This window comes from Haplochromis burtoni, unplaced genomic scaffold, assembly GCF_018398535.1.
Source record: "Haplochromis burtoni strain Fernald_Lab_line unplaced genomic scaffold, NCSU_Asbu1 Contig_478, whole genome shotgun sequence".
In the NCBI taxonomy this organism is placed as follows: domain Eukaryota; kingdom Metazoa; phylum Chordata; class Actinopteri; order Cichliformes; family Cichlidae; genus Haplochromis; species Haplochromis burtoni.
In genome coordinates this window covers 59836-86657 of record NW_024582839.1, presented here as the reverse complement: position 1 = coordinate 86657, position 26822 = coordinate 59836, and the positions used below count along the sequence as shown (strand labels likewise).

The 26822-nt window shown below is 42.5% G+C and overlaps 2 protein-coding genes across 6 annotated transcripts in view; one reads left to right on the top strand and one right to left on the bottom strand.

Moving 5' to 3' along the window:
- si:dkey-16j16.4 overlaps nt 1–15960 on the top strand; it is a 30127-nt gene extending 14167 nt beyond the window's left edge. The window contains exons 4-5 of the mRNA XM_005946255.3: nt 6730–6783; nt 14805–15960. Coding sequence (XP_005946317.1) covers nt 6730–6783; nt 14805–14930 — 180 coding nt within the window. The 3' untranslated portion in view covers nt 14931–15960. The remainder of the gene's footprint in view (nt 1–6729; nt 6784–14804) is intronic.
- LOC102299039 (solute carrier family 4 member 1 adaptor protein) lies at nt 2445–26758 on the bottom strand. Of its 5 annotated transcripts, XR_006052936.1 has the most exons (16): nt 25978–26758; nt 24049–24247; nt 23790–23918; nt 23371–23431; nt 23131–23270; nt 22889–23049; nt 22438–22507; nt 22175–22364; nt 21996–22086; nt 20624–20882; nt 20181–20279; nt 19635–19714; nt 19472–19541; nt 18756–18963; nt 16035–17862; nt 2445–11115 (listed from the first exon to the last, which is right to left on the bottom strand). XR_006052936.1 is itself a non-coding variant. In XM_005946277.3 (14 exons), the coding sequence occupies exons 1-14, from the start codon at nt 26728–26730 to the stop codon at nt 18914–18916; spliced, it is 2352 nt and encodes a 783-aa protein (XP_005946339.1). In that variant the 5' UTR covers nt 26731–26758; the 3' UTR covers nt 17981–18913. The 5 variants fall into 5 exon arrangements, 2 of the variants coding, with proteins under 2 accessions (XP_005946339.1, XP_014196817.1); XR_006052937.1 differs by lacking the exons at nt 2445–11115; nt 16035–17862 and adding an exon at nt 17981–18384; XM_005946277.3 differs by lacking the exons at nt 2445–11115; nt 16035–17862 and having other exon boundaries at nt 17981–18963.
- Nucleotides 26759–26822: the final 64 nt, after the last annotated feature.

Here is a 26822-nt window from a genome sequence, read left to right as displayed (position 1 = left end):
TTACCCACAATTTGTTTTTTTTTTATCGCCTTCAAACTTCTCAACAATATACTAGGCCTCAGGAGACACGAGTATCTAGGTTGGCCAAGCATTTGACTTTGACCTTCATTGAGCCCAAGGTCAAAATTGACCTTGGAAAAAATCGCAAGAAACCGTACTGAGTAATACATCCTCTGAAAGGTTGTGGAAAGAACTCTTCAACACACTTTTAATTTTTTCCATCTGATGTCCTACGACGTCTGTGTTACCAATAACAAGTTGAAGTCATCATATTGTAATAAAAACAAAGTTTTACTGTAGTATAGCTCTTGCCTTCGGGAGGACTTGCGCCCTCTGAGCAATCTTGTTTGTTATGTTGCCTTAAATGACAAGAAAATGCCTACAATTTTGCAATTTAAGGTAAAACTTGTTGTTTTCATGTAGACTTATTATGTTATGTTCAGTCAGCCCCCAACAGCCAATTTTGAGTCCGTAAAAACCCTGTTAACGATCGTAGTATCAATGGGCCCTGAAGGAAATGGTTTTGTTGTCCATATTGGAGAAAATGGCATGCATTTTTATACTTCCTTGACCATAACAGGGAACTCTCTTTTTGAGGCAACTTGTGAGGGCCCGGGGCACTTGCCTTTCACATATATCCTGCAGCACCGTGTACCACATTGGCTACACTTCAGTGGAGGCTCATTACATTAAGTGTATCAAGTCGTCAGTGTATAAGGACATAAATCCAAGCAGTCTATGGAAACATTTAGTAAAAGTGCATCACAGAAAACTTAGAGTTCACATCTGACTAGCTCATAGTTTGGCTGTTGGCACTTACAGGTAAGTAATATGTGCTGGCAGCCTAGCACCCACACACAGAGTTGGCTACAAGGACAGGTAAAGACTTAAAAAATCAGTGACCAGATTCTATTGTTAGGAGGTATTGTCCTTTAGCATGTAAAGGTCAAATGCAGTGTTTCAAACTCTCTTGCTAACTTATGACACAGATACTGCATCACATCAGGCCATGTTTTCTTCTGTGCAAAACTGAAACTCCAGCAATTACGGCAGTGTATGCAGCACTCACTTCCTCTTCATTTTTTGATGGTAGTTTCCATCATATTCACCAAAATTCTGCAAAGCTTGTGATTTCTATTTTTGATTTTTTTTTTTTTGGGTGACTTGTAAATTTCCATAGTGAGTTTGGTATTAGGCTAACATTTATAGCCTTCACTGCACATGCACACACTGTAGAAAAAGGGTATGTCCTGCAGAGACAGTTAATATTTGGGACAATATCTCAAGATGTTAGACAAGGGAACACGGGATAAAAAAAAATGCTTCACAATCCCACATAAAGAAGGATATCCGGTCACCTTGCTTAAAAGTAACACATACATGAAATTGCATAACAGTATGAATCCCTATTTTTACTAGTGGATTAACATGTAAGCAATATTTTGTTGTTGTAAATGGTTCGGGTGGAACTGATTAAATACTTTTGGTTAGTTTAAAGAATTACAGTGCATTATATATTTTATAACACTGAAATTTTCCTAAAATGTGAATGCACTTCTAGCTTTTAGCACAGTAAAAATACTAAGTACTTCCAAATTATGCTTCAGTACAGCACTCTAATCTACATTTACTTAATGGCTCTGCGGTTTAGTCCCCAGGGCACTGTATAACTGATTAATAATAATCAATTTTTAATTGCTATCAGTCGTTATTGCTGTAATTGAAACAGATCACTGACAGACCATTTCTCTCTCAGTAGGATGTTTAACTTGGAGCTTGGAATGCCATAATTTTGGATAATCAGTGAGTTTATGTGGGGATGTTGTATTAGGAGCCAGATTTTCTTCCCTCAAATATTTGGATGCATTCACAGAATGCAGTCTTTTCATGTCCAACAACCCGTTTCACTGTATGCTGAAATAGATTCTCTGTACTTTACCTATTTATGTAATATCATATTTAATTCTGACACTATAGCAGTATGTGTGCCAAATGGCAGATGAGCCTTAACCCCCCCCCCCCGTCTCCACCCCCCTGAGCAAATCAAACAGCGATCTTGGGTCGCACATTTGGTCCAAAAATTCAATCGTGAATACTCTTCAAATACACATGCACACACGCAAACAAAGTCCTCCCTTTCCATAGCCGGACGCTCGCCTCCACGGTGGTCTGGCTGGAGAGGGATGAAGGAGAGGGAGCCACGGACGGCAGATGTCCGCCCTCGTTTTTCACAAAGGCTGGCGAGCGAGGGGAAACGATGGAGGGGTGGAGGCAGAAGGAGAGGATTAAATAAACAACAGAAAAACGACAGCCACTAATGAGTCACGGCGAAGCTGGTCCGCTAATCATTAAAATCCAATAGACTTGTTGGCCCACACTGTGGATGGGGAAGGGTGTGTGTGTGTGTGTGTGTGTGTGTGTGTGTGTGTGTGTGTGTGTGTGTGTGTGTGTGTGTGTGTGTGTGTCTTTGCAAAGAGAGAAACTGCAGGTTTCATGGGTCCATATGTCTGTGGGGTTTTTAGAGGGAACGAACAGATGATAAGAGACAGCGGGCAACTTCGAGAGGGGTGAAGTGTAAAAAGAGAAGTAGTGTGTCGATGTGTATATGTGTGTGCATCCATCATCCTGCCTGTCTGTCTGTCTGTGTCTGCATGTGTACATCCTCCTGTCTGTGTCACTGTGTGTGTGTGTGTGCACGCTCAGTGAAGTGGAATGGGAGGTGCTGCAGGGAATACAAAAGGGGGCCTACAGAGGTAGCCAGCAGACACATTAACCCTTTAGCTGGACATCTCCCAGTCATGAAATCAGCTTCGACTTCTACACCTCATCCAGGGTCTGATGTACAACAAATAGCACATGTTCACTGGTGTTTGTACAGGAAAAAGTTAGCTTATAAACCTTGAATTTCTTATTACCCCCAAAAGCGATCTTAAATGTGTGTTAGAAAGATATATATGGCAAAGCTTCACATTATGTTTGGTCTGAGCACACCATAAGAATGCCAGACATTGTCAGACATTTAGTGGAGGACCTCGCCCACGCATTTGTAGTACAACCACTTCTCTCTTTTTCTATGAACATAAAGTTGACAACCTTTTTTATCCTCTGGTTTTTATTCTGTTCGGAGTTCCAGAAGCAATTTGGTGCAAACAGTGTTTTATATGCAAATGATTAATTAAGGAGCACTAGCCAAGAAGACTGAGCTCTATAAAAGACGACCATGCCAATGCACGGCTTTATAAATCTAATGAAAAGGATGCATTTCTGCCTGTGCTCGTACACGCAGCTTCAGTCATGAGTTTTATGAATCTGGCCCCCAGGGGAGCAAGAAAGGGAAAGAGATGCGGTTCTTGTTAAAAATGTAATTTAAAGGTGTCAAATATGGGGATTCTGTGCCAAAGGTGCAGGGAACACCTGAAACATATTCTTAACTACATCCTGAAACCATACAAATGGACATGCAAGCAAAGGAAAAGCATTTTCAAGGCCAGAAACGAGAAGAGTAAGAAATAAGTATATTTGGCCCAAAATATAGCCTCCCAGGCTTATTTTCAGTTAGATTGACTCATAGTCTATTTTTTTTTTCATTTCGAAGAGACAGCTATAAAAAAAACAAGAGCCATAACTCTGTACATGCAGAGTGGGTGGGCTTACACAGCTTCATCTTACAGGAAGATATTTGTACAGCAAATCTGAACACAATAAAAGAAGAAGAAGAACAACAAGACTGTTCCTTTAGTTCAAAATGAGGCTTGCAGATACTGCAAACTAAATCCCGGGTTATGTTCAGTAGCATACTCCAATATAAATTCAATTTAGTTAGTGTGGCAGATGCTGGTCATTTGAGCAAAACAAAAAACTGGATGATATTTTAAAGGAAACTGTACAGTGACTTGGTCAAAGTTGTTCCAAGTGATCGACTGTATCCTGATGTGAGTGAAAATAGCAAAAGATTGAATTAAATTCACTTCAAAGCACTTTATATCATAAGGTAAAAAGCCAAGAATAGTGAGAAAACCAACCAACAATTTAAAAAAACAAAACAAAAAATAAACCTGTTATGAGCAAGCACTTGGTGACAGCGGGAAGGAAGAACTCTCTTTTAACAGGGCAGAACCAGGCTTGGGGAGGGACAGCCTCCCTAATGATAATAATAATGATTAAATGCTGAGTGGTGTATAAACACATAGAGTGAAAAGACATGAGTGAAGATAACTGCACCCACAGCAGCCCAAGACTATTGCAGCATAGCTAAGTTACCTGTTCCAGCCCTACTTCCTTTAGGAGGAAGCTAATTTCGGTCACTTGCATCTACAATCTTATTGTTTTGAGTACTTCTCATAACTGGTGGGCGTAGGTGAGGAAGGAATGTAGATTGAGCAGTAAGTCATCTGGCTTGCTTTCATGCTCTATTCGGCACAACGGGCTGGTACCAAACTGATCTGTTGGTCTCTGTCTTCACTCAGCTCATGAACAAACCCCAAAATGTTTGAGCAACTCCCCAAACACTGAGTGGGCACTCCACTTTCTTCTAGGTGAAAACAATGGCCTCAGACTACCATAAGAGTGCATGGAAAAAAATATTAATTCTTCAGGTTGAAATGGTCCTTAAATGCTGAAGGATATTGACAGTGCACTTAGTTTTGGCTCCGGTGCTCCCTCTCTAAGACCAGGGGCTAACGTGCAGGTCTATGATTCCCCAGTGTGACCGTAAATAATTAGAGTCATGCCTTTATTTATTTATTTATTTATGGGTTCTTTCATTTAGTCTCTGATAACTCCTTATGCTTGCTTGTCCGTGTCCATTCCCACAAACTGCACAGATGTTGTTCTAAGTGATTGACTATATGCCGATGTAAGTGAAAATGGTTTTGATTGCTACATATACTATAACATTCACACCCACCAGGTCTCAACCCAGCCAGTTATCTATGAGAGATTCTGGTCTGACCTGTTAGCTCTCTGCACCGTCATCCAAACACTAAGTGTTAAACTGAAATGAATAACACCACTGTGAAAGCTAAGTAGAACTAAAAAGCAAAGATTCAATTAAATTCACTTCAATTCAATATTATTTACATAGCACTAAATCACAACAATAGTTGCCTTAATGCACTTCTATTGTAAGGTAAAGAGCGTAGAATAGAGAAAACCCCAACAATAAAGCAGCTCGGATTGAGCAAGCACTTGGTGACAGTGGGAAGGAATAACTTCTAACAGGACAGACCCAGGCTTAGGGAGGGGCAGCCTTCTGCTGGGACCAGTTGGGGGTGGTGGGAGGAAGACACACTGTGAAAGAGAGTGAGAGATTAAAAATAACTAATGATTAAATGCAGAGGGGTGTATAGGCATATATCATGAAAAGAGGTCAATGAAGATAACCCACTGCATCCTGGGAAGCCCCCAGTACCAAGCCAATTGCCGTTCAGAGGGAGCGCTCAGAGTTACCTGTTCCATCCGTAACTCCCCTTAGGAGGAAGCTAGTTTCAGCTGCTTCTGTCCACTTATTGTTTTCATCACTGCTCACAGCTGGTGGGCGTAGGTGAGGAAGGAATGTAGATTGAGCAGTAAATCAACAGGCTTGCTTTCTGGTCTGATATCTATTCAGCACAACAGGCTGGTACCAAACCCTTCGTGTCGACTTTACTCGTCCTCAGGTCATGAACAAGACCCCCAAATTTTTTAGCCTGGAGAGAGGTGCAAACGATGGCCTCACACTACCATCCATTATAAGAGTGCAGTGTTAAGGTAGTACTTATGCCCTGGATTCACTTTTCAGAACCTGGAGTCTACATCCATCTTAACTAGGCGGCCCATGGATGTAAACAGTGGTTATAGCTTTCACCAAGGATTAGCCTAGATAAGTCAAGGCTATTTTTGTAGCATGTTGCATAGAAGACAAGTTCTGTACCCACGTTTCTACAGCTCGTGGCAAGCTGTGACCTGTTTAAGGTGAGGGTGGTGTGCAGGGGTGGATAAAATTATCACTTTGATTTTTCTCTAAGATGGGTTCTTTGAAAGTTTGCACGAGGCCAGCTCAAACATGTAGCATCTAAAATAAACATTGGATTTGGTTTGTTTTTAAATTCTTCTTCAAGCATTTTGCACCCAAATACTGTAGACTGTAGAGTCACCGATGGGAAGAGGGAAAAAAAAGAAAGATGAGGGCTGGCAGGAGGTGAGCATGAGGGCAAGTGCACGCTGACTGTCTCCCACATCACAGCAGCAGGAGTCTTGTGGTGCTTCCATTCTCTCCTGCGCTCCCTTCCCCTTTGGAAGCTACCTCCGCGACTCCAGACAATTCGATGATTGTGTGGTCCCTCCACCCCCACTGTGTTTTCTTTCTTTTTTCTTTTTTTTCTGAAAACAGTGGAGCTGCGTGGTCATGGAGGGGAGTGGGAGACAGGATGTTACATAAGCTTCATTGACCAACTGTTTATACTTGAGTGAGACAGCTGGATTTGCTGACTTCCTCGATCATCCCGAATTAAACATTAAGCCGGTGCCTACTTTGTTTTCATGTGTTGGTGTTTTGCTGTTTTTGATATGGCTGATTATAGAAAAATACTCACATGCACCGACACTAGCTTTAACCAGTCATTTTCTCTCATAAAAAGTTCAGTCTACAAGAAAAGGTGTGGAGCTTTTACTCTTCTTGTCACAGAGGAGCTGCTGCTGAAGTTTTAATATCGATAGAAAAGTCACTGTGCTTTCTTCTTGTCTTCACAGAAGATGCTGCTGAAAAAGAACTGCGGAGGGAAAACACGGACCATAAAGATTCGGGTGAGTTCACTTTCATTGCCACACGAATACCCTGCTGGCAGGAAACGCTCCCACAACATTGGCGAACATTGGAATAGTATTCCTGTAAGCTTCAAAGCTCAGCTAAGACATAACATTTTGACTGCAACACTCGAGATGTTTTGAGAATATTGTCACGGTGAAGGTTATGAAGTTTACTGCTATCAGCTGTACGCAACATTCCTACAGCTGATAGCAGTAAAAAAAAAAGAAATAAAACAAATTGTCAACACAACAGCTGGTGATGTTTTCAGGCTGTTATGAGCTCTGAAGGGACAAAGCGCTCATAATGTTCCTCTAATGGCATTTGTTAGCAAAGTTAGTAGTTTTGACTGCAACGTATAGAGGGTTTTGGTATAACAGATGATAATATATTTTTTTAGCTTTCCCACATCAGTCAGTCCATCTGTAAACCCTTGAAGTGGACAGTATTGTGCAAAAGTCTTGAGCCAAGCCTCATTTCCATATATTTTGCTTCCAAGGAGCCAAGACACACAACCCAGTGAGTGTTGTGTCTACACAAAAGAGAAGAAAGCAAAAATCTGTCCCCCATGTTTTAATAGGATCTATGAAAAACTCCAAAGATAACACAATTTGATGGGCATATAAAAGTATTTTGACGCCAACAAGGTGATTCCCTAAGAACTAATAGCTGAAAACTTGGCAGGTTGTGCAGTTTGTCCTTAATAAATGTGAGGAAACTGGACAAGTGGAGGACACAGGAAGAAGTTGCGGGCTTAAATAAGTATTTGCAGAAGATGAAAAGTATTTGAAGGTATGTCCTTCATCAGAAATGGTCTCAGAGGAAGGTGGCTGTCAAGAAGCTATTCTTTAGAAAGGGAACCAGGTTGAAAGGACTAAGGTACGCCAAATTACTCAAGAACTGGCCTGAAGATCAGTGACAACAAGTCTTATGGAGTAATGAATCCAAATTTTTTTTTGGTTGGCGGTGTTGTTAATCTGTATGTAGAGCGGTCCAACAGTGAGTGCCTGTAGCCATGTTTAAAAACCATCCATGTAAGATAATAAAGAGGATCCCATATTTAAATGAGGGCAAAATAAAAGCTTCGTTTTGAACTTTTATTGCTGGGTAAAAATATTTTTTTTCTGCTCAGGCTGAAGCGTTCCATTTATGGGTTGTAATATCTTTAACAGGGGCATCATCATGATATACAGATGCTGCTAAGTTGAAGATAAAAGTGATATAAAAAAAACCCCCAGTGCTATCAGTTAAAGCCACAGATTCACTTTGCAGTTTATCACAGCTCTCTCACTGCAGACAGCATCTACACACTTAATGCCTAATTAGAGCAATGTGACAACTGCTAACAGAGTTCACTTTCCTCTTGCACACCGAGAGACTCACTAAGCTGAGTTCACTCTTAGTTTAATTGCCTTTTTGTCTTCTCCTTTCTTCTCTCATTTGAGCTAACGCTAGCTACACACTGACTCAGAGGTGTCTGCTCAATTTGTTGCTGGCCTTGAGTCACTGCAGTGAGTTGCACTATTTTTACTTTACGAGACTTGAACAAACCGAGTTCCCCGTGTATCACTTTGAACCAGTGCTCATACTGGTTTAGCCTTATTGAGATAAGAGTGACTTAAGAGAGTCATGTTAACAAAATAAATACATCTAAGCATGATTTTCAATGATAATTTTCAATGGTTACATGACGTCATTTACAATAGTTATATATATTTAGCTTCTTTAGCTGAAGAACCAGTGAGCTTATCCAATGATGAGACGTCCGTTCCTTCACAGTTCACACCATTCTTCTTATTCTTTCCTTGAGTATTCGTCAGATTATAATGAAACTTGCACTCAACAATGGGTCTTCACTCAAAACGGTGCTGAAGGTCGTCCAACTCACGGTAGATTAGAATGTTAACCAAGTATGAACGGGTTAAAGTTCTAGTTAACTTGAAAATTTAGTTTGAAATTAAGATCCATCCTCCCATCATCTGCTGCTTATCCGTGCTGGGTCACGGAAGCAGTAGTCTAAGCAGAGTCCAGACCTCCATCTACCCAGCCACCTCCTCTACGTCATCCAGGGGGACCCTGAGGCGTTACAAGGCCACGCAAGAGGTCCAATCTCTTCAGCATGTCCTTGGTCTACCTCCAGTTCTTCATCTGGTAGGACATGCCTGCAACGCCTCACAGAGGAGGTGCCCAGGAGGCATCATGGTCAGACAGATGTTCAAACTACCTCAACTGGCTCCTTTTGAAGGGGAGAAGTAGTGGCTCTACTCCTACTTCCTCCTCTATGACTGAACTTCTCACCCCAACTCAAAAGGAGAGATCAGTCACCCTTCGAGGAAAGCTCATTTCCGCCACTGAGGAAATGTGTTGGGCTGTGGTCAAGGGCGGAGGCCCTGGTGGTCCTATACCCAACTGCTGAGGGTGGATATTGGGACATGAGAATAAATTCTTATAATAAACTAGACATTATGGTTTATTTTTGGACCTATTTTTGATCGTGAACTTGTATCTCATCAGTAGCAGCTGGCTATCAGGTAGCAGACGTAAAGCTGTTAATGAATCAACTCCATCTTGCAAATTATCTGGAAAAAAAGAAGCAATGAAAACACCAAGAAGGAAATACTACTTAGGCTCATGTCATTATCACAGCTGTAATTATAGTTTTGGGCGAGCCGCAGACGATTTTCAGATTTCCAGATGGGTCTCGGCAGTCTTTAGAAATGCCTGGTATATGAAAATCTAAAATCATGACAGGTCTAATTCCTGATATAGTCAGCTCTTACAGAGGATGCACCAACAGGCTGCAGTATAAGATAAATAAGAATGATTTTGAACTGTGAATCACACAAAGCTACTGTAACAGAGTCTAAAAATAAAGTGAAGAAAACCAGTCAAAGCAGATTATCATTATCAAGTGTGTCTTACACGTAAATTAATTGAAATCAATTTAAACACGACTTTGCATGCACAGCCTTTCCTTTAATGCTGGCTGATGGGCAGTCCAGATCAGGGTATCCATTACAGTCGCGATAAGGTTGCGAGGTTGCTCAGCCCCTGTGAACAGACTGGCCTGCCTTATTGCCAGCACCTTGATCTCCATCCAACTGCATACTGGGACAGCATCTGGCTGCAGCGTTTGTTCCCATGCCCCACTAGCTACTGAGCTATAGAGACCGTGGAAAATCTGATAGCGCCATTGGATTCCTTTTGCAAACTTTACTGCAGTGATACATTAGCCTAAGAATGAAAAAATGCCCTCCTTTTCACGTTTGTTTGATCTCTTGATTTCACTCAACAGCCTTTAATAGCTGTGCTTTCCGCTTGTCCCATTAGTGCACATTTACCAGCCTGAATACTTCTGTAAATACAACAGGAATTTCCCAAAGAAGTCCAAACGCAACGGCCAACAATTAATCATCAGCAATGAGACTGTGTACATGGTGATTTTTGCTTAGAAGGACGGAGAGCTGGAGGCTGGAACAAGCTTTGTCGTCTTGGCACAGAGGAGGGCGCTCCAGAAGGAGGCACAGTGTGGTGAGAAAAGTGACGTTATTATCACGTCGTGTGGGATAGTGTCAGTGGAACCTTATCACACACTTGTTTATGAGCGCACACATGTGCGTGCACACGTACACACAGCGACTGTAACAGCATCGAGTATACCTCAGTCCTGCATGATGATGAGTGAAAATGTAAAAAACCGAGGTGGCGATGAGAGATGGAGCTGAGGAGGAGGAGGTAGAGTGTGTGCGGTTCCCTTGTGGTGTATTTCCAGGGATGGAGTCATTTTCCATTTATAGCCTGGCCGGCTGCTATCTGTTTAGTTCCACTGATACGTGGAGATATTGCTCATTATCCCGTGTTCTCACTGGTGAAGCTGGTAGTGTTGCTGATGTCCCCGTCAGTGACGTCTGTGGGCACTGTGTTTCTTCCAGTTCAGAGATTTTTGTCTCAAAGTGAGTGCACAGTGGATTGATGAGCCATTTGGAAGCTTGTGTCCACTCTTTGTGCACTTTTTCCCCCTTCCATCTCCTTCTGTCGACCCACGGTTTCCTGGCCAAGATCCAGCACCAAGGCACTGGATCTCGCTGGGTGGGTGCAGGAGGGGGTTGAAACTGGACTCAAGTTTTCAAGCATGGGAGTTGTTACAGGGGTTGAGGAGGTTGATGGTGGTGGCGGTGGGGGATTTGTGTAAGCAGAATGAAAACACAGCTTTGGACCCTGTAGCTGCTGCTGAGGCCTCCCCCTCAGGGCCTGGAGGTGAATAGGAGAGTTTATTGATGAGAGCTTCCCCGGCTGTAGCAGGCAAGAGTGATGGCGTCTGGTTTCAGCCACTGTAAAGAATGGAGGAGGGAAAAAATTGATTGAACTGAGGGAAGTGGTGCAAATATAGGCAGAATTGAGGGAGCTAAATGTAAGGAAAAAGTGGTGCATGACCCTTTGGTTTCTGGTTGAGGTAAATCCGACTTTTGTATTACAGCAAGACTGAAATGGACTCGAGGTGAGGGCTCAGTGAAGAGCTACAATCCATGCTCACAGCTTTGAGCCATCGACCAGCACCAGTTATGCTCTTGTCCTGATAACATCTCCCCCTGGCATTGCAAATAAATTAACACTCTGAGAAGCTATCACATTCCGCTAGGCGCGATTGTGTTAAATAGGGCGCAGTTGCTTACTGCAGACCTCAGTATCGTTTGTATCATTTATTTAAATATAGCAAATGTTGCAACTCTGAAAGAGAGACTCCTAAAATAAATATGCAACAAACTTTTTCCGTGCTTTGAAGTCACATGATTGGCACAGTAACCTCTTAAGTAAATCCCGTCAGTGGCTTTTCGATGCCAATAGCGGCTGTTAAATCTTTAGAGTTTAAGATTCTTTTAGATGTTTAACTCAGCGGTCCCCAACCTTTTTTGCGCCACGGACCGGTTTATGCCCGACAATATTTTCACGGACCGGCCTTTAAGGTGTCGTGGATAAATACAACAAAATAAAACTAGTATCGGCACTGAAAAAAGAAGATTTATTCATAAAGCACGTGAAAAGACCAAGGAAAACAGAGTTAACGATAAAAACGATAACAAAATAACGCTGAAAACTGAAAAACCCTGAAAACCATACATTTCACACCTGAGCCTCAACTCTTGCGGCCCGGTACCAAACGACTCACGTACCGGTCCAAGGCCCGGGGGTTGGGGACCGCTGGTTTAACTGATCTTTCATGCCATCGTTCCTACTGCAGAGATCTGTACTCGGTCTGACCCTGAATGCCGCAGATGTAAACTCTGTGAGGAGGATTGTTAATGTGGACAGGGAGTTGTCCTGATGTATGACTTTTCTCTGCTGTTGGAGTAGCTCACAGCTACCATATGGAGAACATCTCAGCAGAGTTCACATCCATCAAGTTTACTGTGGCTCAGTCTCAGAGTGAGATTTTCCATGTCTCTCTCTCTCTCTTTTTTTTCGGCTCTTTATTCAAACATGAGTACACAGAGCGGCTCTAAGTGGTGATGGGAATTGTTGCTGAGTTACTGTTGTAGAGCTGAACCCCTGAAGATGTCGGTTGAAGTCATAGCAACACCTGTAGCTTCACATGCACTGATGTTATTGGGTGATTTTTCTAGCAGCGGCGGGTGCTCTCCCTGCATCTCAGGGGATCCACTTAGTTACTCTAATGCATCGGTCTCCCAATTTACAGCTCTCTGTATAAGCACACGCTCCAGTCTTTCCATGGTATCAGCTCGCTGCAACAAGTCTGTCTCTGAAGAAATGTGCTCCCTCCTTGGATTTGGCTCTGAGGGAGAAAGTGCCGCCTCACTGCCAAATCCAACAAAGTCATTTCCTGTTGTTTCCTGTAGGGAGGAGAATGACTAGGGCTAAATTTAGACGGAGGCCTTCTAGAGCCATGAGAAGCTCAGAGAGGGGTCTCTGCAAGTGGAAAATCACTTATGTCACTGAACCTGCAGTGTGCATAAATAAATAAATAAATAATTAGCGTGAAAATGTTCTAATTAGGTGCAGTAACTTTCCAACAGTGCCAGTTGAGTTTTCACTTTGCTCTGATGTGTCCTGAGGATCCAGCATTTCCACACTTCTCCACAGACTGTCAATTTAACCTGATGTGTGCTGCACTCTGTCGCACGTATCGAGCGCCCAGGTATCAAGTCGTCAAGACTACTTTATGCAAACCAGAAACATCCAGCCTCTAAACCAGGGCTGTCAAACATAAAGCTTGGGGTCCAGAATCAGCCCAGCCCAAGACTCCAATCTGGCCCACAAGATGGCACAGATAAAGACTTCCCCCATGACCAGTCATACTACACCAAAGTAAATAAGTAATAGATTACAATACATAACTGCTTACAATTGAAGCCTTGGGCCCACTATGGTCAGTGATTTTTGTCATCAAACAGGGAGAGTGATGAGTGATGAGAGTGTGGATGTCTTTGTGCCTGCCAGTTTTTTGTGAGTCCGTGTAGTCATTATAAGGGGACCAGTGTGCACTGAATTCAAAGAGCTGTTTTGTGTGAAGACATTTTTCACTACCCACATCTTTGCAATTCTTCATTAAAACAACACAAGAGACACAGCAGCTCCTCTTCTTCCTTGTTGTCATTTTGAGTAGGTTCGTAGCGCCTGTGCTTTTTATAATGCTGAGTGACTGCACATGTGAAAACAAATCCTTTGTGCAGAATTTACATGGACTTGTAATGACTATAATAGGATCACCCGATGTCTCTCTGAGTGACCTCATCTGCAACTACATATATACTACTACTAATTTACACTACATAACTGTTGAGCTGTCAGGCTGAATCATTCTTTGTATTTGAACTACTGGTAGAGTCACCCTTTTCTCCTCCATCATGCTAGAAAAGGGAATTCAACATTCAAGGGAGGGTTATGTTGTGATTTTTTTGCACTTGGGCAACACAAAATGCATCATTGAGGGTGGAAAGCATTACCTCAGTGCCTTAACTCAGTCCAGATAGGATTGGGTTATGGATTATTGTTTGGGTTATTGTTTGAAATCTAGGAGCAGAGACAAGAAGTTCATTGCTCGCTGAAAGTGAGGAGATGCATTGTGACCGTTGCCAAAAAGGCCACTGTTGACACTCAAGTCGTGTGATTAACTGATGCAAGTCCTAGTTTTGCTCACAGATTTTGTTTTCAACAAACATGAAATCAAGAAAATTCTGATTTTTATTTATTATTTGAATTTGTTTGTGTTGTGAACTTCTCATTATCTCATCCCATTGTGATACATCCATAATTCACAGGGATCACTACTCCTCCTTCAGCATTGGTCAGTGAGTTTTTGGTGCTTTTTTGCCCTTGCCAGATAGTACAGTGAAGATGAAAAGAGAAGATGCACAGTGGGGGGCCTTGGGTCAAAATCAAACTCGGGTCACTGCGGCGTGTGGTCGCCTCCTAAACCCATGAGCTAAACTAGCAACCTATTGTGTCTTCACCCAAACTGTGCTCAACCTCAGCATCACATTTGTCATTTTATGTGCAATGACCTGTGAACTGTGATGGATCGTGAGCCACTGGTGCATTTGCTCTTTAGTTAATCTCAAACCAATATGACTCTAAGAGGGCTTAAAGCCAACAAGATTAAAAGTAGTGAAATATTTCTGTAGGTGAACCTGTGTAAGGTTCACTAACGGTTGCCTTTGTCTACGGATCAACAAGGGTCTCTTACCCAACCTCCTTTTGCGTAACATGAGAATGACTGCTGTCTTGAGGTATTCACATCCCCTGCTGCTTGGGCCTCTTCTTGCTTGTATTTGGAACAACACATACCCCACAGTGGAGGTAGTGAAGTGGCAGGGGCTGGCGTTTGCCCTTGGATGGCTTTTTTGGTCAGAAACACCAGCTCAGTTTGGGTCTAACTCTATCTGATGGCCTTGTATATTTAAAGTTTAACAAAACTACATGTTAAAAATTCTTAAGGTCAGCAGGTAATCGTTACCAAAGGCTGCAGTCACCCAAACACATGCTTTCTCTATCTGTCTTTCAGAACCTGACGGGCAGTCGTCCCCCGCCCAGGTACACCTACGACCCCTCCATCTTCGCCTTCCGCTCCCTGAGCACAGTCCCCCCCTGCAGCCCTCTGAGTCCGTCCGAGGATCCTCCCTGCTCATAAGAAAACATCCTCCCACCAGATAATCCTCCCCACTCCTCTCTTCATTCCCAGACGGCTGCTTTTTTTTGTGGTGTCTGCCCTTCTTAGACCAACGAGCGGCTGGTATGAAAGCGTTTGTTTGAAGGTCGAATTCTTGCACACTCAGGTAATCCCACCCTGTCACTTTGAGCGTCACTCTCTGCCTGAAATCAACAGCGGGCCCAGCACAACCCATCTGAGGATGCTTCAGGTTTTAGAAATCCTGTGATTGGAGGAAGAACGCTCCGGAAATGGACACGGCCCACCTGAACTTAAGTTTTCAGCACAATATTCAAGGGAAATAATGCATGTAAGACAATCAAATGCTTCCAGGGTTTCTTCCTTTGATGTGATAGCTTCATAAAAACAGCGAGGTGAGTCCTCTGACATCAGTGGTCACATTTGTCTGTTTGAAATTAAGTTTAAAAAAAAAAAAAGCTTCTCTGGATGTATTATTGAATATGCAGGTCATGTAAGGCTGAGCTATAACAAACATGTATGGCTGTAGTTGAATAGTCGACCTTTGACCTTTTGATGATGTACATTTCTTAATGAATTTGTCACTTGTAGTCCAGGTCAAAGTTCAGTACTTGTATCCTCTTTCCTTGCATGAATTTCACTGCTTTGCAGAAAGAGGTATGTGGATGAGAATAGTTTGCTGCACATTCGGCAAGTGTACACGGTGCTGTGTTCTGCATAGCCTACTTGTAGTGTGCCATTTCTTTTCTCCAATATTGTACCTCATTACTGTCTAGGTAGAAGAGGACCACTGGTGTAATTAAGATGTCCCAGTGTTTCTGCAGATCTCTTAATGCCTTGAAATGACATTCCTGTTGTGTTGAATGAAACTTGGGGTCGATCTCGGCCCCGAGAACTGAGCTGATGAACTTATTAAATGCGAAATGTCACCACTGTAACTAGGATTTTGCTGAAGTGAATGTAACATTGTGACATGTTTTCGTCCCTTGTTGCACAAAAATTAGTCAATAAATGCCCTGTGGCCTCTTGTTTAGGTGATTTTTTTTATTTTTATTTTTTTATGTGACATTATGAGTATTTAAGGTTGGATCGAAAATTCAAGCTCACCTTCATGGGATTCCCTGGACTGTTTATCCTTGTGTGAAGGATCCTTGCTGGTGATGAGGTCTGGGTCTCTGGCAGCTACAGGGCACTTTTCATTTGAAGGTCCACTGTCTCCATGCCTGAAGTCAGCACATCAGGTGAGAAGTATGACCAGGAGCGTGCTCAGTTAATACTCTGAAGCAGCAGCCCCTTCATAGTTTAACGATGTCATGTTATCATTTGTATTTGGGGACCATCGAGAGAGTTTATGGTGTCGTAAATCCTTAAGTGGACAACTGATGCTGATTGTGGTGCTTTATAGCCTAAAATTTGTGTTTTATATATTGAGATTAAATTTTAGATTCAAAATGGCCTTGGTTTATGACTAAAATATCTTGTTTTCTTTATTTCCGTTAAAGTTATTTTCTGCAATAATTGATTATGAAACTTTTTGTAACCAATAGCTTCTTTTGGCTGTTTCCTTGTTCCAGAGGCACTGCCACAGCAGATGGATCTGGATTTCTGATTTGTGACGCAAAGTTTTAGCCCCCAAAAAAGAAAAATCCCTGCAGCACTCTGCAAAGGTAGATCTGTAGAGTGGCGGCGACTCCCATTAATCACGTTGTACAGAAATTGGCTGCAGTTTAGCCTGAGGCACAACAGGGGGCGCTTGCAAAGCAGTTTTTTTTTTTGTTTTTTTTTTAATGGATAGGCATGCACACAGCTAAACGGCTTAAAGAAATATTTACATTTACCTCAATTTAACTAAACCCACATACAGCCCTTAATTTTTCTTACAGTGAAGCCAATAAACAATTAGTTAGCTAATGTTGATGCCATTTGTCAGCTGTAGTTTAACAAAACAAAGCCTTCCTTTAGTGGTAGTAAATTCAACCACCACAGCAGCTGCTTCTTATACACAAACGGAAGTTTGTTTTGAAGGTCATCACTACAAGGCTGCTGCTACAATTTCTCAGCTGCTCCAGGTCAAATGCATGAAATTAAAATGTGCCTAATACTTAAATGAAGCCAACAGGCGGATGCTCACTGGCTACATTTTCTAGTTCTGTCAATAAAAAGTTCTAAATGGAACCTATGACAAAACAACAAAGCTCACAAGTGAATTGCATACCAGCTCTGCTCTGTGCAACACCTGGAAAAAGGGAGGGAAACAACACCAGTAAAATATTTTCTGCTGATGGAAGACTCTTGGTTTAGGTGAAATGTAAAGAGGTAGAGACAAATCCCCACCTTACCTAAAATTACACCCAGGACAAATTGCTCAGCCACATTATTATTATTATTATTATTATTATTTTCAGTTTGATTTCTGCAAAAGTTAAAAATTTATTTAAATATTTTTCTTCTACCACTTTATGTTCACTGCCTCCTGGCCAGCTGTCAACCCCAAACTACAGTTTACCTCTAAGGAAGGAAGTGCCAACTGGTTCTGAAGGCTGATCTGACAGGTGCTCTCTGGCAGCAAAAACAAAATCCAGGAAGTTGTTGCTTATATAAAACCACCACCGAACAAAACATAAGGCACTGTATTCAGCAGAAATCCTTGTTGATGATTCTAGGGCTTTTCTCAAAAATGATGGTTTTAGATCGGTAGAGTTTGACAGGACAAAAGAAAATCCAAAAATTTATTAATCTTCTACTTTTTCCTGTTGTATTGCCTGTGTTCAAGCTTATGTTTCATCATGCTGTCTGTGCCTGAGAAGGGTCTCCCTGTGTTTCAGGAATCCATCGGCTGATTAGTAGGTCACTGCAAAGACCTACAGCCAAGACCAGAAGCCTCTTTGTACTCTATCGCAGCCAGAGAAACGCTCTTTGTGTGTGTGAGAGGGAGCTTGAAAGGGAGAAAAAGAAAGTCTGACGTCAAAACCGGCTTCGGTGAGAAGTGGAGCCCCAGAGAGGGAAAGTTTTAGATCATCCTAAAGCAACAAACAAACAGAGTAGCTCTGAGGTTATGTACAGACAATTTTATTATACATTTATGTAACAAAATACAGTTTATTAACTTGTGTTTGGAGCAAAGACAACAGGAAAGAGGGTGGAAAGTCTGGCAGGAAACCAAGAGAACAGCAATGAGTGGGATTTTGCAAAGCGAGGAATCCTGCTCCGGGCAAACGCACACCAACCGCTAACTCGCTCATAAAGGCAATCTTGTTTAAAAAAAAAAAAAAAAAAAAGAACTTTGAGAAGGTTGGGCTCTGTGTGTGTGTGTCTGAATGGATACAGACACACACACTCCACTTAGCTTGAGTCATTATCAGCTTGCGTTTCATCCAGTAAGCCATCCAAGTGTCCAGATGGTCAGAAAAGCTGCTCCAATGCTCTCCCTCTTTCTCCCTCCCTGCTACACACACTCCTTTGGAGGAGGAAAAAAAAGGTTATGCCAGCAAGCGACTGAAGCCAAACAGGGGAGGGATACAGATTGGATGTCAGGTGGATTTAACTGCAAGAGGAGCAGCCAAAGACTAGAAAGCTGAATTTGGATCAGTTGCTGCTCTTGCTCTGTCTCCTCATATTTTCTGCTCAGATGTTCTAGAATTCAATTGAAATTTCCCACCTTTCCTTTTAATTATTTTCTTTAAAAAGTAAAAAATTCAAGTGCTACCCAACTCCATTATTATGAGTGGGGAAGAGTGCCAGCACACTGGCTGCCCAGAGTCCGCTCTGCTTGTTTAATGTGAACCCAAATAATCTCCTAGAGAGAGAAGTAAAAACGTGTAGCATTACTGTCTCAGCCCGTCCCGCTCTGTTACAGGCTTCTGTGTTGTTAAACAGTGGTTGGGCTGGGCTGGAGGGGGTTAATGGTCATGGCTAAGGAGACTGGAGGCTTTGTACTGCAGGTATTATCTCGCGTAGAAACAGAAGAGCTCTGTTACGTTTCCCCCTCAGTAGCCATACTTGTCATTTAGGTGTGTGCGTCCATCTCCAGTCTGACCTACAAGTGAAGAAAAGACACGAGTAAACACAAAAGGTGCATCCTCCTCCTCACACATAGAAACTAAAAAGCAAATTCTTGTCAAACTGGGCAACAGGAGTATCACATGCGTTTGCATACCTCATCATTAACCTAATCGCAGCAGTGCAGTTAAATCTGACCTAAAATAAAAGCTCAATCTGGCAGTTTATGCAATTCAAGCTTATCTTATCCCTTAATTGTGACTTTGATCTGCATTCCTCAGCAAACAATGAAAATGTTGCAGCTATTTCAGCTGTGCAAATGTACCACGAAAGCCTGTTTGATTCCTTTGGTCAGGAAAATATTTGGGCCTTTCTTCATTCCAGCAGAGGAAATATGCAACCCCGCCGGTGTCAGCGAGTCAAAAGAACTGCTGTAATTCTATCTCTTAAAACAACACCGCTACTGTTCCTGCTGCTTAACAAGATTGAGTGTGATGCAGGGAAGTGATCAGCTGATCGTCAGTCACACAGCTCGGGAGGTTTACCTGCAGGAGGCACCCACACAGAATAATCGGGGTCGTCTTGTGGATACTGTGCTGACAGCTGCAAAGGAGGCTGTGGAGACACATGATGAGGAAATTCGCTTTATGCATTCATGTGGCAATAAACTGTACAGGTATACATTTACTGCTGTGAGTATGGGCCTACCCTGCCGGGGCCCATCACTGTCTTCTTTTTCTTGGGGCTGGGGTCTGTCGCTGGCTTGCCGGCACCTTTGGATTTGGACTCTGGGGACATGCAGGTAATGTAAATTAGTGGTGGAGCACCAAGTAGTTGATGCATGCTCATCATCTAGGTAAGTAAATCCCAAAAGGTTGATTCTGTTCATCTGGACGTAGCGTTTTCAGTTGGAGAATCGTTTCGTCAGTCATCCAAGTGACTTCTTCAGTCTCAGCTGACTGCAGGTTTCCCCAATCTTATAAACAGTACATTAGATCAATGACTGACAGTGGGCTAGTTTCAGTCATCCTGCAAATGTACTGTTCACTGCATTCCTCCACCTCGACTCTTGCAAAGGTCACTCAGATGTCAAAGTCTTAGCAATAAAGTTCAAATTCAGAAAAAGGACATTTATGTGTTATAAAGGTTGTGGTAATCCTTTGTTTTTTACTGAATGCCAGTGGGGAAAGAAGATTTAACACTACATCTAAGAGAGAGTACAGAGAAATATTTTACAGCAATAAAACACGACACCTGGACTCAAAAGGGCCACCGGCTTGTTGCTGCTATGCTCGGGAACCTGCTCCGCTGCTTCAGACTCCCCGCTCCTCCTCTGCTGTTTGTGGCTTTGATCTGACGTGAAGGCATGAAAACAGAAATAAAGTGTGTAATAATGAGGACACGCACGATTCAGCACATCCTGTTAAGACTTTAAATACAAGCCACAGGCACAGATATTACTTGACTTTGTACCTAAAGTGCAAAAAATAGAACATGAAAGAAGGAGATCTAAGCATTTCACTGCGACATATTTAATCTGTTTATATGTACGAGGAGGCGTTACAGTATGACAGCAGCATGCATTGCAGATTTACTGCCATCCAGTGGCTTAAAGAAAAATTTCAATTAAATGCATGAACATTTAAAAAAAAAAAAAAAAAAAAAAAAAGGCATTCTGCACGTTTTTGTGCTTTTACCTTTCAGGTGTTCTGAGACTTTGAGTTGATCTCTTTTATTCTCAGAGGGAGACGATTCTTTAGACGTCGATGCGCCGGACTCAGCAATACCTTTACCAGGTAGTTCATCATTATCCTCACTTTTGTCTGCCACTGCCTCCTCTTCTTCTTGTGCTTTTTCTTCTTCTTCTTCCTCCTCCTCCTCTTCTTCCCCATCAGGTGGAAGTTCTTTCATGTTGAAGAGCTCAGCAGGCAGGTTAGGCCGCTTAGGAGGCAACTTCTGCAAGAGAAAAGACAATGCAGTTAGTGCTGGGTGCTATGACCTAAAATTAGCGTCACAGTATTTTATTAAGTACAAAGAATTTAAATAAAACAAACCACACAAACAAACAACTGAGCTCTGTTAGTAGGAAGATAAAGGCCACAACTTAAGGGAGGGTGACATACAATACAAGGAAAAGCAATTATCATAAAGCAGGAAATGGAAACAAGGAAAGCAGGCAGAGGTGCCGCCTCCTCTCCTTCATCCTCCATCCTACTGCCTGTGGCCTGGATGTCGCTCTCACAATGCCATGCTGAAGGATGTATCAGTTCCTAATGATGCACTGGAGTTTTGTAACAGTGTTTTTATCTTCAGATATAAAAGAGGTGTAACTAACAGCTGTACTGTAAAAGCCAAGGTGAGAGGAGGACTCTTAAAGCCACTGGTCCTTTTTATTCATGTTGTATCAGTTATTTAAGATAGTAAAGGACAGAAAGTCTGACAGTCTCTTCCTCACTGCCTGTGCTTGGCTCTCATTCTCGTGGGGAGAATGTACAATTTGGGAAATAAGGAGAAGGGCAGTGACCAAAAAAAACAATAACAAGAACCAAATAAGTGAAATCCCTTACAAGAACCCTGCACCATTGCAGTTACCTTTGCCTCCCATGGTTTGCTGTTGCTGCATGGGCAGAGTAACGTGAGCCTGGCCCACAGTAAAAGCCCAGTACAGGCACAACAATGAGCTCCTTGCTTAGTGCTCTCTTTTCTTTATCCTTCATTTATTTTTACTACAGCGCAAGGCCTTTCCCAAGTCTGCTACGCCATCTGGCTAGCTATCAAGCTTTTTTAGTAATTGTGCAGTTATTATGTTAGACATTTTTATTAACCCAGACTTCATATGTAGTCACCCTAAAAGGCTCAATTTATGCAGGAAACCCTTGACTTATATTAACTTATTTCTATCTGATCAGAACCTTGAGTACGAAGGATGCACAGTTAATGCAGGTCTTACATATAATACATTTAAAAGTCACAGTTGGTGGAGTATTTGAAGAAATCATATCATGCATAAAGTTACAACTTAAAAGCACCAACTTCAGTGGAAATGCAAGCACGTCAAAAAGCACATACCCCAATAGTACCAGTTTTCAGTTTGAATTTGCTCCCTCCCTTCATGGCTCCAAACATCGGCAGGGTCTTTTTCGACTTCTGCTCTGAGCTGCTATCAAATCAAGACAGATCAAAATATCAACTTCAATCTGACACGTTTATAAGATAACTTTTAGGTTAAAACTGCTGCTTTGTCTGACCCGGGCAGCAAGGAGGGCATTTGCGCCGGCCTCGTGAGTTCAACCAGTTTGCGGAGCCTCTGAGCATCTTTCCGCAAGTCGGCCATGTGCACGTGAAGCTTCCTGCGCTCCACCGCGTCCATCGCTACCTCGCTTTTCACTGCGGTCATGAAGGCCTCCAGCGAGTCCTCAGTCGATGACGTCAAAGACTCTGATAGGAGTGAAAAGTTACAGACTGGACCTTTTAAAGTCTGTAGAAGTGTGAACAGGTGATTACAGCTCACCTCCTTTTCCAGCACTGAGCTTTTTCTGAGTCTCTGCCAACTCCTTCTCCACCTCTTCCAGTTTGGCCACCTACAGAAAAATAATCAACAGTTATGGACACGTGCAGAAAATCGCTTCTTTCTTTAGATGTGTTTTAATGGCTGATGATGCTTTAAATGCTCTTGATTTGTCTGTCAGGTATAAAATCTCCTTCTCAGTTTGCGGACAGACAAGTCCTGGACATACTACATGAGTAAACTTCTTTGAAGTTAGACAGGATGAACTGAGGGGCGGCACCATGGCCCAGCATATAAATATGGAGCTGGAAATTTACAGAATAGGTCCCCTTACAGACAGTGGAGCCCTTAAAACTTTCAGAAAACAGCCTGAAAGACAGTACCCAGTTGATGCTCTCACTGTTGTCTGTTGTTTTTACGCTCCTGTCATTTATAAAACTATGCAGATGTTTACCAGTGAGTCATAGGTCTCAGGCTGCTCCTCGAGCTTTCCCGCTTTCTTCATTCGTTCCTGCCTTTTCCTCTCCACTGTGCCGGTTCTATCCAGGAAGGTGTCATCATCGCTGTCATAGTAGTCATCGTCTTCCCAGTTCTTCTTCTTGCGCTTACGGGACACTGAAAATCAGATGCAGAAACTCTTATTGAATTTTCCAACACAACTTCCAGTCCTCTCAACATGGGACTGAGCACACAAACCTGCTTCCTGGCGCAGCAGCCCTCTGGCTTCCAGCATGCGACACGCCTCAAGACAGCACTGGATGGCAGCTTCTTTCTTCTTTCCTGTGTGGGTCACCTCTGCAACCAGCTGACGACCCATAGCGTCGTCCACCGGCAGCCTGTTTTTTAAAAAAAAAAAAATTAACAGTCAGCACATACAGCTCGATAAACACTTCACAGCCTGCCTGGAAAAAAAACAAAAGAATTTATTCCCCTTACTTTATTCTACAAAGCCAGGTGCCGTGGTTCTTGTCCTCATACTCAAACTCCAGCTCCTCCCCTACAGAAGACAAGCAAAGAAGTTCAGTGAAAAAAAAAAGCAGAATCTGCTGTCTGTGAGTTCTAGTTAACTGCTAGTTAGTATATTCTTTAACCTCTACAACTGAGAGTATTTAACCATTCTTTAATCTCATGAGAAAGTAAAGTTTCTTTTGGATTTTCAGCTGTTGGTCATAAAAAAAACAAAGAATTTGGACCCTTCATTTTGATGTATGGTTTTTAACTATCTTAGGCCAACTTGCCCAAAATAACCCTCAACCTTTTGGAGTAACTGATTTTTTTTCCAGCAAATACGTACAGACATTAATTTCCTTGATTTTAATTTCAGTCTTTTAATGCCCTGCAATACTTCTTCTCACCTTCTCTGTCATAAAAGCCCTGCAAAGCCTTCTTGGGGTCCTTCAGGTAGGCTGCTTCCTGGTCTTCGTGGAATTCTGTTGAAAAGGGGTTTTCCTCGTTCTCGTCTTCCTCTGGAGCTGCTTCTTCGGCTGCAGGGAGGATTTGTGCAGAGGTAATGTGAAAGGTAAGAGAAAGACCCAAAACACTGAAATCATGTATCAAACCAAATGACACGTAACACACTCCAGCTTCATCCAGCAACAGCAGTGACACACTCACCCATTCCCCACGAACAGCCAGAGTCTTCATTTGACACTCTGCCATCGTCCCTGTTTTCATCCTCCTCCTTTTCTTCTTTTTCCTCATCAGAACCATCTCCCATCATCCTCCTCTCCAGCTCTTCCTTCTGTTTGCGAGCTTTTTCCCTCAACTCTGTCACTGTCAGTTCAGACTCGTCTTCCTCATCAAACTCTGGACCCTGCAAAAAGAAAATGAAGCTCAACACTCAAATGTTACTCTTTTTAAAATATATCCCTTCACACCATTTTAGACCCTGAAAATCTTACATGCATAAAACATTTTTCTGGTACATGAAGAAGAAATCAGTTACAGTACTGGATGTTTGTAATTTTGATTGATAGATGATTATTTTTCTTTGCATAACACACAAGCTTCTCTCTCCCAGCTCTTCTAGAAACACAGCATGGCATTTCAAGCCAGTTAAAAGAAATGTTCTCTCTAGTCTGTCCTGAATCTCCTCCCAAATGGACATGCCCAGAAACACCTCAGCAAGCACACATACAGGAGCAGCTTTACATGTCTTTTGGCTCTTTTTGATGTTGAGCAGCACCAGTCTATTCTCTCATCCCATCTCTTGCCAGTGTAGAAAGACCCCAAGATAACTGAACTTATCATACCCAGCACAAGCTGGATTTCACTGCTCGGTAAAGCCAGCAGACATCATTCACAAAAGGAAAGTTGTGATTCTAAGGCCACCAGCCACCCTCCACCTTCTGGCTGTATTTAAAAATTATGTCCATAAGAGTTATGGAAAGAATCATTGATAAAGTGCAGCCCTGGGACTCTCATGAGTCTAACTTAGTGCAGTCAATGCTAACCAGGTGTACATGCAGTAGTACAGGGACTGAATAACTCATAATAAAGGGTCATGCTCCGAAAACATTGACCAAAGGACTGCCCTGAGGTATGAAGTTGAATGCCTTTTCCAAATTTATGCACCCAAAACATCCCTGATGTAAAAGGCTGGCTAAAAACTGCACTCACAATCTGGGAGTGCTTTATATGATGGATAATATATTTTTAATGATTAATTGGTTAACAGCTTAATATCTTTCTTGTATCATGTCAGATACACGCTGATGTAACCTTCTAAAAGTAAAGAATGATGCGGTAACTGATGTGTGTGGTACCTGTAGAGTAACATATGGTGGTATGACAAGTGGTGTTTTCACACCACTTACTAAGTATTATTATATATTGTGGCAAATAGCAGCCACGTTATTCTGCCTTTTTAGAGTAACCATCATACTGCTGGTACATATGAAGAATATTGCCTCTATATTAAAGCAGACCTCTTGTCTTTTTTGTATTTTCCGTCATATATATCCTGTTTCAGTTGTGGCTTATCATGTTAAACGTGGCCAAAGACTGAAATGCTAGTGTGTAGATAATTTGTGTAAGCTGAAAGCTCTAAACATGGCATTTCTTACAGTTTTCCCCAACACTTTAATCTGTATGATGCCATAGTTATACTTAGGCACACAGAAGCCGCACCCATCTGCTGCTCAAATGTTCTGCTTAAATGCCATAGCCAATCACAATACAATTTCCTTAATGAGTGAGAAGCTAAAACTGCATCCTGCAAACAGAGGATGAACCAGGGAGCAGCACAAAGGCCCAGTATGGCAAAAGTTTGGATTATTTTGAAGTGTGAACCACGCAAAGTTACACTAGAAGAGTCCAAGAGTAAAGCATAAAAAGTATCATTTAAAGCTGTTTAATAATGCACAGGCATGATTAACTGAATTCGTGTTTATTCTACAGAGAAACATTTTTGTGTAGCTGCAAGGAATCCATAAGAGAACTTGATCAGCCCTACCAGGCAAGATTAGCACTGTGTCAAACAGCTAAAATCAAGACATTTTAGAGACCCTCCCTGTCATCGTTGATCACCACAACAGACATTACCTGCAGGATAAAAAGCCTCGTGCTTCCTCCAAACTTCAACACGTGCCCCACGCGGACTCTGATGTAAGTTTTCGGTGGGATCTTGTTCTTGTTCACCACAGTGCCGTGCGTGCTGCTCAAGTCGTAGATGTAGAAGCCCTTCTCTTCTCCCATGCAGCCCGCGTCCTCCCCGGCCTCTCCACGGTATTGAATCACTGCGTGGTACCTGGAGATAGAGGGGTGCTCCAGGGAGAGATCGCACACAGGTAAACGTCCAACCACAAAGTAGCTCTTGTCCACTAATGGTACCTGATCCACTATGGTGCCATTTTTTAGGATTTCAAGAGCGTACGGGGTATCCGAAGCAGTGCCACCCCAGGGAGGCTCTGTGTAGGGGAGAGGGGGTAATTTGCCAACTTGGGGGGCTTTAGTAGTGAGCGCTCGAGGTTTAGCTTCTGGTTTGGTTTTGTCCTTTTCGGACTTTTTGTCCTTTTCTTGGCCTTTTTCAGAGGTTTTGCCTTCGCCATCAGCTTTATTTTCTGTGATGGGTTTGGACGGAGCAGTGACGTTGGTGCGTTTTGCGGTGAAGCTAGGCGCCGCAAAAAGAGCCGGTTTCTTGAAAGGCTCCTCCGCTTCTGGTTGTTTAGTTTTACCCGAGTCTTTCTCTCCGGCTTCCTCTCCATTTTCTGGTGCCAAACGCTCATTAGAGTCCATTACAGAGTTCATTTCGTCGCCTGTGTCCATCACGTCTGCTGCTGGCGGGGAGGCAGCCATGTTTATTTGGTGCAGCTCTCAAACTTGGCCGGGTACTTTAACCTTTAAAAATTTACAACTACATCTGATAAATTATGTAAATCGAAGGAAAG